This window comes from Microtus oregoni, unplaced genomic scaffold (assembly GCF_018167655.1).
Source record: "Microtus oregoni isolate MIOR12 unplaced genomic scaffold, Mior012 000026F_ref0000081, whole genome shotgun sequence".
Lineage (NCBI taxonomy): Eukaryota > Metazoa > Chordata > Mammalia > Rodentia > Cricetidae > Microtus > Microtus oregoni.
In genome coordinates, this window is record NW_024543085.1 from 9,186,534 (window position 1) to 9,206,360 (window position 19,827).

Below are 19,827 nucleotides of genomic sequence, written 5' to 3' on the forward strand. Positions count from 1 at the left end.
TTGCTGTTGGACTCTACAAAATTGTCTTTTAATTGATATTTCAAATAAATAAGACCAAATAAATCAAAATCCATTTTTGTTTTTGTTTTGTTTTTTCTTAGTTTAATTTTTCAGCATATAGAGGCCGGAAAAGGCAACCCAATAGGTGGAAAAAAGTCCCAAATGTAGACAATGGATATTATCTAATAAACAACCAACCAACCAAACAAACAAATAAAATAAAATATTCAGATGTTGATGAAATCCACCTTTTTTTTCCCTCTGTGTTTTCTTGTGCTTTGGTTTTATGTCTAGAAAATTGTCTTGGCTGTCCTGGAACTCGCTCTGTACACCAGGCTGGCTTTGAACTCATAGAAATTAGCCTATCTCTGCCTTCTGAGTGCTATGATTAAAGACATCCACAACCACTACCAAGCTCTTAAATTTCTTCTAATGACTCTGCTTGGTGTTTTTATAGTATTCGGGTCTTAAATTAATTTTATTAATTTATTTATATTTTATTTTTATGCTTTAAGTATATCTCTAAGATATAAGTAAGTTATGAATATTGATATCTTCAAATACAGACAAAGAGTTTGTGGCAGAATCTGACTTTTGAAAATGAGCATAAATTCTTGTGTTAACTCACCTCACCTCTATTTTTTAGCCTAAAAAATTTTAGTGAAACAATAATTGATGCATATATAATTTAAGAAGTAATATGCAGAATTTCTTTTATACTTCCTCTGGCTGCTTTAACATAATCAGAATGTACCTCCAGCTGAGATATTGACCCTGACATAGACCACCGAGCTTCCTGAGCTGGCATCAGTTTTGCTTGCACTCATTTGCATGCATAGCAGTTGATGCAAGGGACACTGGTAAGATGCTAGTGACACCCAGAAAGTCTGGAGAAGGAACAGACTCATGGCATATTTTTTAATAGTGTTTCCTACCTTGACTTCTGAGAGTGCAGAATAGTTTTAGTTTTAGAAGCTGCATGTAATTAGAATTATACAGAAGGTGGTTTAGATATTAAGGGTCCCCAGAATGTCCTCATATGTTGAGTATTGGTCCCAGTTTGTGGAATCAACCACTCAGAAGTTGCAACAGGTGGGTTCTAAATTCGTCAATAAATCAGTCATCAATGATTCATAATTTTATGGTATTACTGGGAAATGATGGAAATAGCGGATAAGATCTAGGTGTGCTGTTAATAGGTGTTTTTGACATATTGATCTTTCTTCTACCCTCTTGGGCTGCAATCAGGCAAATACAGATCCATTATAACATTCCTCAAGACAGAAACTGCAAAGTTACCTAGATAGGCACTGTCAACTCTAAAACTGAACCAAAATGAACCCCTCTTTCTTTATTTTTAGGGCTACTCTTTCACAGCAACGAACAGCAGCTAATTAACCTATGTTAGTTAATGTTAGTTAACTATGTTAGTCTATGGTGATTTGTAGCCCTTTTCACTCCGTATTACATTGTGAGATTCTTCCACATTCTGTACACTGTTGGAGATACATTTTATTTTGTGATGTGTTTTGTCTTAAGTTTTCATTGTATTATTTGGTGAGCATTGAAGTAGTTGTAAATATAAAGTTAATATGAATACATCTGCTATGAATATTTCAGAACATGTATTTTGGTAAGTTACGTATATACTTCGGTAATTATATTCCAAGAAGAGAAACATGTGTTGGGGCATTACTTTATATCACTTTATTGTAGAGAAAGTATGAAGCAATTTAAAAATGCAATCACAAATTTGATGTAAAGAGGAAAGAACAGCAAAAATTTCCAAAGGATGAGTGTTCCGATGGACCCGGTAAGGTTATAACAGTCATAGACTGTTACAGACAGGCAGAAGGTGACCATACTATTTTGAATATATTCTTGATTCTGAAAAAGGAATCTAATGTATTCATGACAAAAAGAAAGTCTAACAAAGAACCAATGGGGTACTTCATAGTGCCTTTAAAAGTGTAGTTTTTCTTTTAATAAATTGCAGTGACTGACTTTGTTGACTTTAATTGTAGTTTGAGGTGTGTAAAAAAGCCACCTTGAATGTTTTGGGTGGAAACCTTTTAAAGCCTAGATCCTTTGTTCTGAAAAGATTTCAGGTGTTTGACTTCAGACTGATTTATTGTGTGTCACTGCAGAAGAAGGTATGACAGTTTTACATCTGATTTTTCAATAGAATAATCCAGAAAATATTTCAAAATCCACCTACCTATTAAAATTAAAATGCACAATTTAAGAAATAAGATAAAGGCAAAACAGCAGAAGACTATGTTTTGAATCTTTTGTTTTTATTTCCCAATGTGTAGCCACATTCAATAATTGCCTGTTGTGTTTATCTAGCACTATTAAAATCTTGAATGCTACCAGTGAATTGCCAGATAAGCATTCCCTTGCCTGTTCTGCTAAGATCATTTTTGAGAGCAATTAACATCAAACAATCACAGGAGATGGAACATTTCAAGCATTTTAAGGCTAAATAAATTGCTGGCAACTTAAAGCAATTGATGGTTTCTGAGGAAGGCTAAAGCACAATAAATGACTTCATGTTGAAGATGTTAAAACTTTAGCAATTCAAAACCTATTCTGATACTCAAGAAAATCAAGCTGAGAATTCTGATCATATGTTTTCTGAAGCGTTTATATGTTCTGCATACTGTTTCAGTTAGAAAAAACAAAAAAAAAATCCTAGCAAATTTCAAGGGGCAACCACAGGACATAGTGCCTCTGAGACATATGCAATCACCGCGTTCATTTGATTTATGAAAATGCAGATAAAGAAGCTGTCAACAGCCGGGCAGTGGTGGCGCACGCCTTTAATCCCAGTACTTGGGAGGCAGAGGCAGGCGGATCTCTGTGAATTTGAGACCAGCCTGGTCTACAAGAGCTAGTTCCAGGACAGGCTCCAAAACCACAGAGAAACCTTGTCTCGAAACAAAAAAAAAAAAACAAACAACAACAACAACAACAACAAAAAAATAAAAATAAAAAAATGAAGCTGTCAACAACCTTCACAATTAGTAAATTATGTTCCTGAAAGGTGCGCTGTATATGATTAAATAATTCATTCTGAAAGCACATAATAAGTGTTGGTTTGTGTGATTTACACCTCCGTGAATGAGTAAGTCCAGTGAAGTCTCTGAAACATTAGGATTAGTCTAAAAGAAACTTCAAAAATATCTTCTACCTAATATGCATAAATTATCTGCTTATAACTGCAACCAAGGACAGGGTAATTTTACTAGATATTTATCAGGGACTGGAAAAACCAGAAAACATTACTTTGTAAATTAGGTATTCCAAACTTGTAATTTGATAGCTTACAGAAAACCAAACTATAACATATATTATCTAAACTCCAATATTTAAGTGTTCTGCCCAGGATCATATATTAGAATGAAAGTTGTGAATCAATATTGAGAAATTAATTATCATGGTGAAGTACTCATGACAAATACCATTTTGATTTTATCTGTTTGCTTTAGATAAGTACACATATTTTCTATGTACTTATATACATTCTCAGAAAACTTGTGCATTGTTTGAAAAACTGAAGGATTTCTTATGTTAGCACTGAATAATCCTCTACTTACATCAGAAAGCTTCCATGGGATCAGGGAGGTGGCTCAGCATCAGGGGGTACTTGTCTCTAGTCCTGAACACCTAAGTTTTATTCATGAAGCCCACATGATGAGGAAGATAACTCATTCCTAGAAGCTGTCCTTTGACTTTCATGAATATTGTGGCACATGCTTCCCACCACATACACACAATCAATCAATTAATCAAAAAGCTATTTGGATGGCATTCTGTACTATCACAATAGAAGCTGTGAGAGGTCAAAGGTTAATAGGAAGAGGATTAAAATACAGTGGTGGAAACCATGAGTAGATAATTTTTCTACACTTGGTTTATTATTGAACATAGTCAATTGTTCTCAGCTGAAAATATAATCTAAGGAATACAATGTGTTAATACTAAAACCAGAAACCAAATCCAAACAAACATGGAAGATATTGAAGACTGCACTGGACAGCATAGCCTGGGGAACTCTGTGAAACCATTTTAAGAATGATATTATTAAGCAGGAAAATAAGTTGAAGTGTGAAGTTGTGCTGGCTAGTTTTATATTTTCAGGACACAAGCTAGAGTCATCAGAGAGGAGAGACTCTCGACTGAGAAAATGTCTCCATATGATTGGTCTGTAAAAGCAAGACTGCAGGCCATTTTCTTAATTAGTGATTCATGGGGGAGACTCTAGTCCATTGTGGGTGGTTCTATCCAGAGCTGGTGGGCCTGGGTTCTCTAAGAAAGCAGGCTGAGTAAGCCCAGGGAATCGAGCCAGTAAGCAACACTCCTTGATGGCTTTCAATCTGCTCCTGCCTCTAGGTTCCTGTCCTGACTTCCTTTGATGATGACCTATGTTGTAGATGTGCATGCTGAATAAACCTTTTCCTCCGCAAGTTGCTTTGGTCACGGTGTTTCATCACAGCAATAGAAACCTCAGCTGAGACAGAGGAACAAGCACACAAAACTAAACTGCAAGGACAGCTGTTTTTCAACTGTAGCTGTGGGGATTCCCAAAGTCTATTGCTCTTCACCTCTGTGGTTGGGGCTCCTCCCCTCCATGTTGGGGCTACAGGGAGACCTGGAAGTATGCAGCTGAGAACACATCTATCTTAAATCAGTACCTGCACCATCACTTTCTCTTTGTGTTAGGTGTCTACAGCAATTACCCATTTCTCTGGTTCTTCAACTTTGAGCCCAATTATCTCACTCAGGAAAAGTCAGATGCAAACAATCTGCCTTCTTTTCACATTTGAAAAGCAGAAAAATACTCATTTTTTGGATAACTGTATAAGGCAATACTAGTGGTATGTGTGATCTCAAATGATAAATTAAAAATTCTAAATTGGATTAGACATTAAATAAATTGTAGTAACTGAGAAGACTTTTTGGAAATATTAGAACTCTATTCCAGTTTGTTTATAAAATTCTCTTCATTGTCTCTTCTGCTTTATATAATGAAATACACACTTCCCAGGCTACAAGTAAGCATGACAGAAAACAGCTTTTTATTTAATTTTGCTTGTAATCAACTTTTAATAGTAAATCTACATCCTCCCACTCCAGAATCCTAACACAAATGAAACACATTTCAGTTACTTTGTGCTGAATGGACATATGTCCTATCTGAAAAATCTATTCTATCCACATTCACGATTATTTTTATCAGTAACATTTTGAGTGTTAAATGTAACATAAACCACAACTTCTCAGATTAGAATCTATGCAAAATATCAAACTTGAATGGGTATGCTGTGAATCTTATAGGTGCTTACAAAATCTACTGTTTTTTTTTGTTGTTTTTTTTTTTTTTTTTTTTTTTTTTTTTTTGATTTTCGAGACAGGGTTTCTCCGTAGCTTTTGGTTCCTGTCCTGGAACTAGCTCTTGTAGACCAGGCTGGCCTCGAACTCACAGAGATCCGCCTGCCTCTGCCTCCCGAGTGCTGGGCAAAATCTACTGTTAAAGCCCCTCAATGATGAGTAACCCTTTCTATGATTTTTATCATTTGTTAGCATAGTAGGCAAAGAGAGAAAGCAGGAATAATTTAATACAAATTGCCCTTTTTCAAAATTAAGGTTAGGAGGAAATAAACACCACACTAGTGGGGTGTTAGAGAAACTGTTCACAACTTCATCTTTGAGGTGACAGAAAGCAAATAAAAAAAATAATGAAAATAATGAAAGTGTACTATGCTATCTATAAAGCATGTAGGCTCTGAAATGTCAGCATGACATCATATGGCAAAGGAAGATTAGAGAGTTATTTAGTCATGACTATTGAATTCTCCAAGTAACCTGTGACTAATACGCTTAAGGCAATTTGTGCTCTGCAAACAGAACAGCATATAACTTGGAGTGCTCTCTTCCTTCTTGAGCAGAGATGAAATCACGTTCTCCTGTCAAGGCTTTGACAGATATATTGTGAAGAGTTTTGACAGATATACAGTTATGCTATTTTTATGATTTTAAGAGTTATCTTATTTATTCATAAATACCATAATCAAATGCTAAAGGCGTATTCACCCATAAAATTTGATTTTCCATGAGCAAATTGGAACTTGGGCATCTGATGAGAATCATATAGACATCTTGCAGCACATATAGCTCTTATTTGTTCCAAAGACCACAATAATTTTCAATGATCCAACAGAAATGTGTTGCACAGGGAAGGTAGTAAGAAAAAGAAAGTGTCATAGTGGTCCTGGTCAACTGTAAGCACACCAGGAACCAACTCCTTTCATGTTGGAAAACTGTCTCTAGTATTTCATTCATTCATATATTCTGCAAATATTTATCATGTATCAACTCCTCCAGAGGCTGAGAATATATCCATGTCTCAAGTGTCCTAGAAAATGTGTTTATGCATGATAGTAGATGAAAACACATGTAATGAGCATAATTGATAAAATTTATGGTATATTTATAAGGTGATACATGTCTTTGAAGTACCAAATGTGATTTTATAATGTTGGGTTGGTTTAAGAGTTGCATAATAAAGTTTTATCGCTTACAGATGAATGAAAATCATATATATATATATATTACCAAGTTATCCTTGAGACTCTTTTAAAAAATTAGGGCTAACTAGCGTAATTGTTTTAAATTTCATCATGGAAAGAATAGAAATTTATGTAACCCTACACTTCACATTGAAATCTTATCTTATTAAAAGACAAAAAGTTTATATGGACTGAGCAGAAACCATTTTATAAGATCTAATTGTAGGGATATAACTGTAGCATTTCTCAGCCTAGAGTCTATCATTATATGAAAGCCAATGCTGGGGTAATAAAACCAAGCCCCAAGTTTAGGAAATGAAAAAAGGTGACCCCATGGGAAATAGTCTAAAAGAACACACAATTAAACCGGGGAAAGTCAAATTGCATAACATTGTAATTACTGATAACATAAGTCACAGAAGATGGACGGTAGTGATTAAACAGAATTGCCCCAAGGCTAGTGAGACTTGAGTAAGAGATTAATATCGTTGTACTTTATACACATAGGGGTCCACTTTATGCTTAAATTGAAGCAGGAAGACAGTTTCTTTCCAAGCTACAAAGAACTCCACATCCATCATCCTTAGAGAAGGTTGACTTGACTGGGAGAAGGTATAGAGCATGCCTAGAATGGCGTAGCCAATGCTGGCATTTCGTAAACTATCAGAACTGACTGCACACATCACAGACACGTAATTATAAAACAGAAATCTGTCAGCAGAAATGAAATTTCTTAGCTGCTGCTTAGAATTGATCAGTGTTAGCAAATGTGAAAACACCTCACCTATTATAAATGAAAAGAGATCACAGACGGTGAGGATGATGACAGAGACACTGTCATCATTAGAAATGACAGGGGTACTGAAGAACTCAAATGGAATGGTGATCTTGGCGAAGGGTTTTTCTTAGATTCTTCCACATTCCTCCTGATATTTTTTTTTTTTTTTTTTGCTGTCTGTACCTACCCTGGTGTGTAGAGTTGTAGTCTCCATGCCTCGACGTGATCACACTAGGTAAGAAGTTTGCCTTTGGCTAATATCAATGACATTTCTGCTTTTAATCTTTTAATTATGTGACTTGTTAGTTAGCAAATTGTGATAGTCTTATAATTTTTGAAGGATTTTTTCTAGGCACTGGATATGTGTGCAGCTCCGGTGAAATACTTCCCTAGTATGCCCAAACTTCTCCAGCACCTCAAAAATTACAAGTGTTTCTCTTCTAACACTAAAATATGATTATTAAAGTTCTCATGCATTTAATTAGTAGACCACAGTAGAAGTGAAACTGTATGAAAGCCACGCTGGAAGCTCAAGGTAATATTCAAATTATTTCAGTAATCAGCACACTGAAGAAGTTAAATTTGAGCAAATACTTGTATCCTGTCCTCCAAAAGAAACTCAATTCCAATAATTTTCAGTTTTATATTGAATAACTATGTAAAATTTCATATATTATCATCTCAAAATAGGAACTGTACCAATATATTTAGAATCTAATTGGTAAAGCATTCATTATTTGGTGCAAAGTGATACTTTTTTGCAGATATTTTCAAAGTTTAAACCCTGTTTGCTTACAGCTGTTGCTCAAATGCAGAGAGATCGTCAGTTTGGCAATGCCATCTTACTAACCTGAAAATACTTATATCTACAGCTTCTGCTGTGTGGACTCTTCAGGATTTAAAAAATAAAAACTGTGAGACAAAGTTAAAATAAAGGGCAAGAGTTTTAGAAGCTCCTTTGCTGGGAAAGGCTTAAGGGACTCCAAGAATTATGTCAGCACGATAGCACTTTGAAGATTTATAAACGTGAGACAGTACTATTAGCTTACATTTTCTTCTGGACCTTATAATAAAACTGGACCAGCCTTGTTTCAATTGCAGAAGTTATTTCTACAAGGTTGGAGGGTAACTGCTGTGTACTTGCGCCTGGCGATTTAATTCATCCTTTCCGGGTCGTTTCTATAACAAGGTAGGACATCACTGCCTAACTTTAGCAAACACCTTTCATCCCTGACTCGAGCAAATACACTGAAAAATGACTTCATTCTACAAAAAAACAACAGATTTATTAGGGTTAAGGAATAGTGGTGATATATTACTCCTGTTACATTCAGATCAAAACTCAAGGGTTCATTGTACACACTGGCTCCAGGAGCCACTATTTACAAGTTTTTGGCAACTTAATTATTGTCTGTGCAGTTTACTTTACAAAATAAAATCTGGCATAGTTTTCTAGAAGTATATTTGTTTGCTTGTTTTCCACCCTAGTCTCAACTCAATGAACAGAAGATGGACAGATCTTTGAGAGTTTTGTCTTTTCTCTCTATTACTGTAACGACATTCTGGGCATATTGCAAAGTTTGCCAGTTTGTTCTTTAAAGAGGCAGAGGCAGGTGGATCTCTGTGAGTTCGAGACCAGCCTGGTCTACAGAGCTAGTTCCAGGACAGGCTCCAAAGCCACAGAGAAACCCTGTCTCGAAAAACCAAAAAAAAAAAAAAGTCTCCCTCATCTAAAACATCAATCTCTTTGAATTCAAACCTTTTCTCTTTTAAGTCCCTTTCTATTCACAGATCACTTAGGGATTGGTGGGTCTGTTGAATGAACAGGGTATACATTCCAAGGAATTTTTTTTTTCACAGCTATTCTTGCCTTCTGTTTTAAGAATGTGAGCCTCATAATGTTGCTTCTAGACAACTTGGGACTCATCAAGCAGCTTTGAGTCACGAGACTGTGCTGCTTTGTGTCCTGTAACGCACACAAGGTGGACTATGTGGTGCCCAGCCTTCCATTTAAAACACACTTGTGCAACCTTTCCTTTTCTCTCTGGAACACCTCCACTACCAAAGAGCAACGTGAGAACTGCAGGGACATTGGGTTACCGTGGCTGTTGCATCGCGATGTTTCCACAAGCCTGCCATTTTGATCGTAGCATGCCATTGCTTGGTAACGGTATCCTTGTCCACATTCCTTGGTGTCTCCTTGTACCTTCATTCCCAACAGCACCTCAGCCTTCCCTTCCGGTAAAATACAGTCCGACCAGTTTCCCACAGGCTGCGCGTTGTACTTGTCACAAGGACAAAACTGAGTTTCTATCAGAGGGTACAAGTGGGAGTTTTTACATTTTTCCTTCTTTTTACTTTTCCCTGTAGAAGAGAATTATGTTGGAAAATAGCATTATTATTTTCTAGCATCCTTAGATTTTTTTCACATTCTTATACTTCCGTGTTCTGCTTTTGATTCCATTCAATAGTAGCCTATAAATAAATGATAATTTTCATTTCTAAGTGCTTTCTAAATACATTTTTTGCTGATATTGGTTGCTTTGGACTTTGCATAGTGGAACTTTTCTTGCTTTTCATTTAAAAATAGTCCACTTTGCAGAAAGGATTGTAGTTGATTTCACACTCTTGGAAATGATTGAAATCCTCTTGTTTGTTCTGACTCGGGAGTTTGTGGCATTTGCATAAGCCTCTTCTTTTTAATATATGCAAAAATACAAGCGGCAGAGAGATAGACAACTCACTGCACTGCATTCTCCTTTGATGACTACAAAGACGTAGCAGAGTTACAGGGGTTATATAAGTTATATGTGCATTTTCAAATTATATATTTAATTCTGCTAGTCATATCATATGAAATGCCCATGATATGTAAGTATAACTCTGTCACATATATATTCTTTAAGTGCATTATGAGATTTAATCACGTATTTAATTCTAAATTACTCACACTGATATATATATATAGCTATATATGATTTATATATGTGGTGTATATATACATATATGGTTTATATATGTGTATATGTGGCATATATAGTATACATGGTTTATATGTGCATATATTGTTTATATATGTGATATATATACAATATAGTTTTATATGTGGGACATGTACATATAAACATACACATATATAACTTATATGTGCGGTATATATACACATACACATATATGGTTTATATGTGTGTTATATATGTATACACACATATAGCTTTATGTATGTGTGGTATATATACATATACATATACATATATACGGTTTATATGTGCAGTTTTCCAGGGTCTTCAGGCTTTGGTTCATTTTATAATTTGACATCTCTAAACAGTTAACATTTTTGGTTTCTTTTTTCTTACTTGCCCCTTACAGTGTATTCAAATGCATTCAGCTTCAGTGTAGTGCCCTGTGTTCTGAACTGCGAGCTATGTCATTGCCTTTTCCACTTTTTAAAACCATTGTGACTATATTTCAATGTAGCATTCAGACATAGAATTAATGTCACATTTCGGATCATAGGAGATAAACTACTCACTGAATTTGTGGTCCTGAGAACAGGCTGAGATGGGAAAGGGGTAGCCTCTACTCCCTGTTCTAGGCACTTCAAACTTTCTGGACAATGCACTAATGATGCATGTTTAAACAACAACAATAATGTTTTGCTTTATGTTTTGCTTCATAGAGAACTTAGTTGCCTATTCTTTCTTCTAAAATAATAAGCTTTTATCATTATTACCTTTCATTAAAGTCCACACCTCAATATACTGAAATACTCAGTAGAACTACAGCAACAATAAGAGTTTTCAAGCATATTGTCAGAATGCTCTTGGTTTGAATTTCCGTGTATTTTTTTGTCATGCTGAGAGTTTCCTTTAGCATCCCAGTTATTCTTACCAACAATAGCACGCTTTCTGGTCCTAACGGCACCGCAGTCTCCATTGCATGAGGAAAACTTGGACCAGCTGGTAAATTGACAGTCATCTTGGCAAGGGATCTGGCAAGCCTGTGTTAGGGCTGGCACAGGGCCTGCATGCTGGAGGCACTCCTGGATACTAGCCTGTCCTCCATCTTGCTTTCGACAAGTAATGGCTAAAAGAAAAGCATGTGTCTAATTACTCTATTGTTTAGAAATTAAAAGCATTTTCACAAAGTGAGGAATCCTCTTCTGAGTCCCAGATTACAGGAGAAATGTTGTTAGAGTATTTCTAAGAATCACAGTAGACATAAAAGTTTGTGTGTGAGTGGTGTACTGTGAGTACATTTGGAAGTCAGAGTTTAACACTGAGTGCCATTTTCTACCTCTCTCTGCTTATTTTTGATATAGGGTCTTTCACAGAACCTGCAGGTCAACCATTGTCTGGCTGGGCTACAAACCCTAAGAATCCTCTGGCATTTGCCTCCTAGCACTGGATTATAGTCATGCTCAACTGCATCCTGCTTTTATGTGGGTGCTGGGAAGCACACTAATTTCCTCACGCTTATGCCGTATACACTTCACTCACTAAAGCATCTCCCCAACCCTTGTACATCTTTAAAATAACATATAGACTTCATTGGCTGTTTTGTAACAGGAAAACATACCGTAACACACACACACACACACACACACACACACACACACACACACTGGCATTTCACAAATTTTGCTAGATTCTAAGAATGATATTAATCAATTTTGCATGTGGGTTTGGTTTAGAAATTAATTTTACCAAAAACTCTTGAAAAATGAATCTCATTTGTGTTGACCATGGAATATTTGCCATGGTGCTAGAAGCTTATCATGTGTCTCCAGTGTTGTTTAGGAAATTAAACAATCTAAAATTTCTCTATACAAACGTCTCAGTGAAGACCCATTTCTTAGGAAACTGAGGTGGAGGAACATGCTTATGTCCTTATCTTACAGCTATATCAGCATAGAAAGCACCATTGTCCTCAACAATGAGCATGTACTGGGGTGTCTCCTGAGTGACTAATAGGAAGTATCAAAGCCCTGCATGACTTCTGATCTCAAGTTTATCATATCACAGAAATATTAACTCTGAATTTAAGACTAAATTTGGGAACTTTTAATAAGCTTAAGGTATCATGTCACTAGTAGAATTCTCATGACGACATAAGGACTTTAGCGATGATCAAACAATTTTTATTCACATAGTGATTCCTTCCAAGATATTGCTTCAGTGGTTTATTTAAAGCAAGAAGCAGTTTTATGAGACATGAAACACGGATAGACAATATGCATTTTATGGAACTGATCTTAAGGAAAAAGATAAAATGGTACAGTTTCCTTTCTCTTTACCATTTTACTCTATAGATTATAAAAACAATTCATTTATTTATCAAGGAAGCCAAAGAAACATTAAACTTTCATCCTGAATTGAAATCTTCATTAAATTATCTTAAATGGCCTCATTCACACTGGCTTATATGGCCCTTTCAGGTCTATGGTGGAGATCTATGTCCCTGCTGCCTAGCTTGCTCAGGATCACATCATCAGAAAATTAAGGGAAGAATCTGTCAGGTTGGTCTGAATTCCAGCTGGGACACACGGCTCCCCAGATTAGGCCATATCATCTGTACCTGTGAGCTGAGACATAAAGGACCAGTGCACATTGTACAACGGGCTTCAAAGAGAGGTAGTTGACAGTTGGAGAAAGGAAAGATGCTCCCTGCAAGGTGAGCACCATGTGGAACAAATCCATGAAAGATTATTTTGGTCTGTAGGAGCAGTTCCAGGACTTTTAAGCATTGAATAGAGCCTCATTTGTACACTCTAGTTTTGTAGAGCCAATTTATAGAAAGAGAACAGAGGTCCTTGAATCGGGAAGTCATAATGCTTGGAATGGTGGGCATTGTGAAAACCAGGTGATGACAAAAGGTCACTTTCACCACTTTTGGGGAGGCTGGCCTGGTTCTGTGTTTATCACAGAAGTCTAAGGTACTGGTTGTGTCAGGCTGAAAAGTGAAATAAACTGGTTAGCTTTTCAAATATAGCCTTCTAACTAAACTCAAATGTTTTTATTTCATTGGCTAAGGACATGGTCCTGAATATTCAATTCTTTTGCAGATCTGATGATTTCAATTTGCTGTCTGGATGGAAGCTACTGCTCTAGGAGATAATGTAGTATTGCCTGGAGCAGATGCATCTGGAAAACTATTTAACACTTTGGTTCTTGGATTTATCCAAGATGTGACTTTACTGTCATTAAGAAATAAGAACCTTGCTCAATCTAGGGGAAGGACCTTGGTCATGCTTCAAAGTGAAGTGTCAGACTTTGTTGACTCCCCATGAGAACTTTTACCCTTTCTAAGGAGTGGGTAAGGGAGCAGGGTTGGAGGAAGATGGAGAAATTGGAGGAGGGGAGGGAATGGGAACAGGGATAGCTATTTGATATGAGAAAAGAGTATATTTAAAAAATTCATGATAAACTAAAATGCCTTAAAGACACTAAAGGAAATGTTCAACATCCTTAGTCATTAGAGAAATGCAAATCAAAACAACTCTGTGATTTCATCTTATACCTGTAAGACTTGCCAAGATCAAAAACACTGATGACAACTTAACCTGGAGAGGATGTGGGGTAAAGGGAACACTCCTACATTGCTGGTGGGAGTGCAAGTTGGTAAAGCTTTGGATATCAGTTTGGCAATTTCTCAGAAAATTAGGAAACAACCTACTTCAAGACTTTTGGGTATATACCCAAGAATGCTCAATCTTACCACAACGACATGTGCTCAACTATGTTCAAAACTGCATTATTTGTCCTAGCCAGATTTTGGAGACAATCTAAATGTCTTTGAACCAAAGAATGGACAAGAAAGATGTGGTACATTTACAGAATGGAGTATACATAGCAGAAAAATGACACCTTGAAATTTGTGAGCAAATGGATGGATCTAGAAAATATCATATTGAGTGAGGTAACCCATACCCAGAAAGACAAATATCATAAGTACTCATTCATAAAGCAAAAAAAAATCAGCCTACAATTCACAATTCCAGAGAACTTAGACAACAAAGAGGACACTAAGAGAGACATACATGAATCTAATCTACGTGGGAAGTAAAAATAAGATAAGGTCTCCTGAGTAAATTGGGAGCATTGGAATCATGGAAAAGAGGAGAAGGGGAGAGAATAGGCAAGAAGGTATCAGAGAAAAATACATAGCTCATTAAAAACAATTTTTAAAAATCTTGATAAAAAAAGAAAGAAACACTTTTCAAAGCTGTTCAGTGTTCAAGGCACAAGAGTTCTGGACAGACTAGTAGGTAAGATAGAAGCTTCTCTGGTACTCAGTAACCCTTGCACTATGTCAAGCTTTGGAAAAAACTGGTGAGAAGATCTGGGACTTTAAACAAGTTATTGTTCTCTCAAGAAAGTTTTATAGGACTTGTACAGGCATGGCTCAGTGTGAGCATCCTTTTATTTTGAAGGGAAGTCTTCTGTAGCACCATAGAGGTGGAAAGTTCTGATGGGACTTCCCACTTCTCTTTATTCCCGCCATTTGCAGATAGCATCAACCACTTACACACCATAAATCCAGCAAGTTGCTATAGTTTATTGGCAAAGTTGCCCCAGATATGAGAAATGAAAATATTTGACATTTTACTACCTAGGATATGTAGAACCTCCAAGAATGGTTAATTAGGAATATTAGATGTGTGACCATATTAGAATTCTTCTGTGGTATTTGTAACTAAAATTAATGATTTTAAAAATAAAGTTAGTGGTCTTCAAAATGAAATGAACATTTCTCTCTGAAACAGAGACTTAAATAAAAATCTTTTGAGAAAGTTAGTAAAGTTGCCTTGGGTTCTCCATGAGGATCTCAATCTCTCTCTCTCTCTCTCAAGTCTTATTTCGGAATTACTCCATGTATCCTCACATTGTGGTGTCAAAAGGAAAATAAAAATGACTTCACTACCAACATAATTATATAAATAAATTAACACTGTTGATTAATATACAATTCACAAAAATCTAATGGTTATTTCCTCATACTCAGGCCTGGCATAAAATTTTGTTAGTGCTTCAGTTAGCTGAAATGGAAAATAAATGTGTAAACTTTTCATAGCTGTTTTCAGAAATCTGCTCAGCGCTCTACTTCCCTTATCTGGGATTTTCAACAGTGTGCTTTTGGAATGAATCATACCATGCTATCCAAACAAGACCAAGAACACCGTTTGTACAATATATTGAAAATTTATCATACATCTTAGTCTGTTTGTATTCTAACTTAGAGGAAACACAACAATTCAAACATAGAAATGCAATCTAAAGTGAACTTCCTGCAACTGGGTGAGGAAAAATATAAATGTTTGGAAAGGGAACCATCTGGTCTCTCAACTTTGTAAATCTTAAAAATCATTTGTGAGCCCTTGAAAATAGGGTGGTTTTAATTGGAGCATAGGTGGAGCATACCAACTTGGTTTGCTGGCATTTCAGCAAGCTACACAAACCCAAGCAATTGTGCTTGTATTTGCATCTGTCTTCATGTATAATGATTATGTAGATTCTCCTTTGTGTTGAGGCCTTATTAGGAAGATGGGTCAAAATTATGCTATCCTATGAATAGTGGACACAAAATCTTCTTGGTGAGATTAGCAGCTATCAAAATAATTATTTTAAAGGGAAATAACACACCTTGCAGTATGTTGACTATATTCATTTGCTTCACTTATGAAATATAAAGATATAGATATCACAGCAAGATTTATGTGTTGTAAAATTAAATGACTCTAGCTGGATAAATGCATGAGAGACATAAGTATGAATAACTATGGACTAAAGATGAATAACCTTAGGCAAGCATCAAGATTCAGATAATATGAAATTACAAAATATTATAAAAGTAAATAAAAAATTCAATTTCTTCAGCAAATAAGAGCTATAAGAAAAAAAACTCAAAGTAGGATTAGATCAAGGTAATTCATAAGGATATACTAATCAAAGAAAATTTGCAGACCGTAGGAAGACAAATTTGAAAAAAAAACAGTGTGTAATCATTTTTATGAGTGTACAGGATGTGTGCATATGTTGTGTGTGTGTGTGTGTTTACATGTCTCTGTGTGCTCCCGTGAGAATGCTTATGTCTGTGAATATAGGCATGCACATGTCACCATGCATGTGTAGCATCCAGAAAGTGCCCTCAGAGTGATGCTTACATTCCTTTTGCTTGAAGACAAGGCAGGCTTCTGGTTTTCACAGATGTGTGGATTGGCCTACCTGACCCATAACCTTCCAGAGGTTCTCCCATTTCTGTCTCCCCTCTCGGTGCTGCTGCCTTGGAATTACAGCATGTGCTGTTATATTCAGCTTACATGGGTTATGGATATGAACATTCAGGTCCTGTGCTTGTGTGGACAGTGTCTTACATCCTGAGACATCTCCCTAGCCTGGGTATGTAGACATTTTTGAGATCATAGGGGAAAATTAGATATGGCCTAAATATTAGACAACATTAAATTATTATTAATTATATTTGAAGTAATAGTATCATTTATCATATCATATCATATTAGAAAATAATAAAATGTATACAGGAAATAAGTATCTTATCTAGGTGTTGCTTTAAATACTCCAGGAAAATTATTTTGCAGTGTTCTGGGAATGACAGGGGACCAAGATGGTAACATATCTAAAGCCTATTATGCTGAATAAATGATAGCCACACTGTGAATACTCATTCTGGTATCCCCATTTTTGTGTGTTTTTAAAACATCTTCCAAATTTAAGTGTCAAAGTCTAATAAACTGAATAACTAATTTCAGAATATTTTTGTGTGACCCTCTCTGAACTATGTTTTATATTTATTTTAAGTTACATGATGTGTGCTTCCATGTAGAAGTATGCAAACACCAGAGCAGCTGCCCACAGAGTCCATACGAGGGTACTGGATCCCTTGGAGCTAGAGTGGGTCTGATAGAAATGTTGGGAATTTAGCCAAGGTCTTCTACAAAAGTGCTAGAAGCTAGGAAGGCACGGTACACACAATTTTAATCACAGTACTCAGGAGACAGAAGCAGGTACAACATCATGAACTGAAGGCCAACTTTGTTTACATAGTGAGTTCCAGGATACTCAGGGATACACAGGAACACCCTGTCTCAGAAACAAAAACAAAAACAAACAAACAAAAGCGCCTGCAGCCCATGTTCCTAACTGATGAGCCATCAGCCACAGAAACTGTGTTTTAAATAGAAAAATATTAAAGACTCAAGGAATGAGAGGAAACAGAGATAGCACTGTTAGCAGTTGGAGATGGGTACACGTTTATATGAGTATCAGATTGAAGTTATTGACAGAACTTGGAGTGTGCAAATCTAACAATACAAAAACGTCCCTACTCACCTTCATTTTCTTGAAGAGGTAGAAACTCCCCTGTTATTCTGGTTGCACTAAAGTGGGAATTCAACTAGACTGTGTATTACTCTGCACTATAAGCCCATGCTGTTGTTTTGCTTAACTAATCAGAGTGAAAGAAATTGCTAAATCTAAAATATGCATACAGTTCATTACAGGAAGCAGAATCTACATCTTGATGTAATGAAAACTGCTGAATTATGTGTAACAAAGAGGTCAAGAGGCTGTGAAACCTTATTTATTACATTGAGTTAGGTACAAACGTGTTGTATCCTATCACAATAGTGACATCCAGACATCATATGCTCAGCTGCTAAGTTGAGTGCATGAGTTATTTTCTCATAGTTTTATGTACAAATGCAACAATGGGAATGAAACAATATAAAAAATGAAACAGAAAAGGCTTAGCATGAATAAGAGTTTGTTACCAAGAGACCTAATTGTGCTTAGATCCAGCCTATAAATAATGCAAGAGCTTCCCAGTTGTTTCCTAGGTAGATATAATGATCCTGGTCTTTCTTTGTAGCAAAGAGATTTTCACTAACATAGTTGCTAAATTATACTTTCTAATTACAATTTGTGAACACAAGCCTGTCAGAATGAAAAAAGAAACCACTTCATTTTTTAAAAAAAAAAGTACTCCTAAATAGTTTCCAACGATCCCTATGTCATTGATGCAGATAATGTGTGTGAAAACATCCACCCCTCTTACTAGAATAAAATGTCATCTCCCAAAAGAGCAGCTCAGATCTAGTTCAGCTAGTTTGGAGAGGAGATTTCAGGAGGTTTATTTAACTGCATGGCCATGTGTGGAATATCCAGGAGCAAGCATGGTCACGGGATGGTACCATGTGTATTTTATGAGCAGCTATTTGAAAAATGGCAAATACTGGCAAACAGTTGATAACAACGGTCTTGAAGGGATAAAAGAGTGAATCAGAATGTCCAAGGAAACTAAGATGTTGAGATTCATAGACTATCAGGAGAAAGCACTTGAAAATGGAAATCATTATCAAAGCTTTGAATAACAGTTATAGAAGTGAAAAGTAGAAAAATTAGGAAACAATCAATAAATACAATCTGTCCAGAGAAGGTTTTAAAACTCACTCATAAGTGGTTCTTAAACATAAAGCAAAGAAAACCAGCCCACAAATCACAATCCCAGAGAACTTAGACAACAGTGAGGACCCTAAGAGAGACATACATGGATCTAATCTACATGGGGAGTAGAAAAAGACAAGATCTCCTGAATAAATTGGGAGCATGGGGACCTTAGGAGAGGGTTGAAGTGGAGTGGAGAGCGAAGGAGGGGAACAGAGAAAATGTAGAGCTCAATAAAAATCAATAAAAAAGAAAAAAAAACACTCTAACATAAGTTTCCTTAAAGCAACACTCCCTCTTTTTTTACTTAGTTATTTTCTGTTTTAAATGAACATAGTAATATGTGTTGCTGAAATAAACTGACTCAGATATTTGATCTGATCTTAACTTTAATAATACCTCTAAAAACATTTTTTTTAAAAAAAGAATAAAATGGACAAGAGTCATAGGCAAAGGATAGGGCTCAACACATTGAAATTCAAGATTTAAGCACATTTCTTCATAAAAAGCAATGTGTTGTGCAGTTAAATATTTTTATCTCATATTCCACAAATTATTTCGATTTAATTATGATTACATAAAGTATCTCTGACAGGCGAGAGCATTGGGATCAATATGGATATTGAACTAAAAATACTTTGAAATTATTTGTATGAAAAATTTATATCTAATTTTTTTTTCTTTTTTTTCTTTTTTTTTTAATTAAGAAAACAAGTTTCCACCTCCTCCCAGCCTCCCATTTCCCTCCCCCTCCTCCCACCCTTCTCCCCCTCCCCCCACTCCTCTCCCCCTCCCTCTCCAGTCCACAGAGCAGTCCGGATTCCCTGCCCTGTGGTAAGTCCTAGGTCCTCCCCCCTCCGTCCATATCTAGGAAGGTGAACATCCAAACTGGCTAGGCTTCCACAAAGCCAGCACATTAAGTAGGATCAAAACCCTGTGCCATTGTCCTTGGCGTCTCATCAGCCCTCATTGTTCGCCATGTTCAGAGAATCCGGTTTTATCCCATGCTTTTTCG

General features: G+C 36.1%; 1 protein-coding gene across 1 annotated transcript in view; it reads right to left on the minus strand.

The window, feature by feature from the left end:
* The window catches only part of Thsd7a (thrombospondin type 1 domain containing 7A), a 401,309-nt gene that overhangs the window by 41,027 nt on the left and 340,455 nt on the right, over positions 1 to 19,827 (minus strand). Inside the window, exons 12-13 of the mRNA XM_041675563.1 lie at positions 11,242 to 11,436; positions 9,451 to 9,714 (exon numbers count right to left, since the gene is read on the minus strand). Coding sequence (XP_041531497.1) covers positions 9,451 to 9,714; positions 11,242 to 11,436 — 459 coding nt within the window. The remainder of the gene's footprint in view (positions 1 to 9,450; positions 9,715 to 11,241; positions 11,437 to 19,827) is intronic.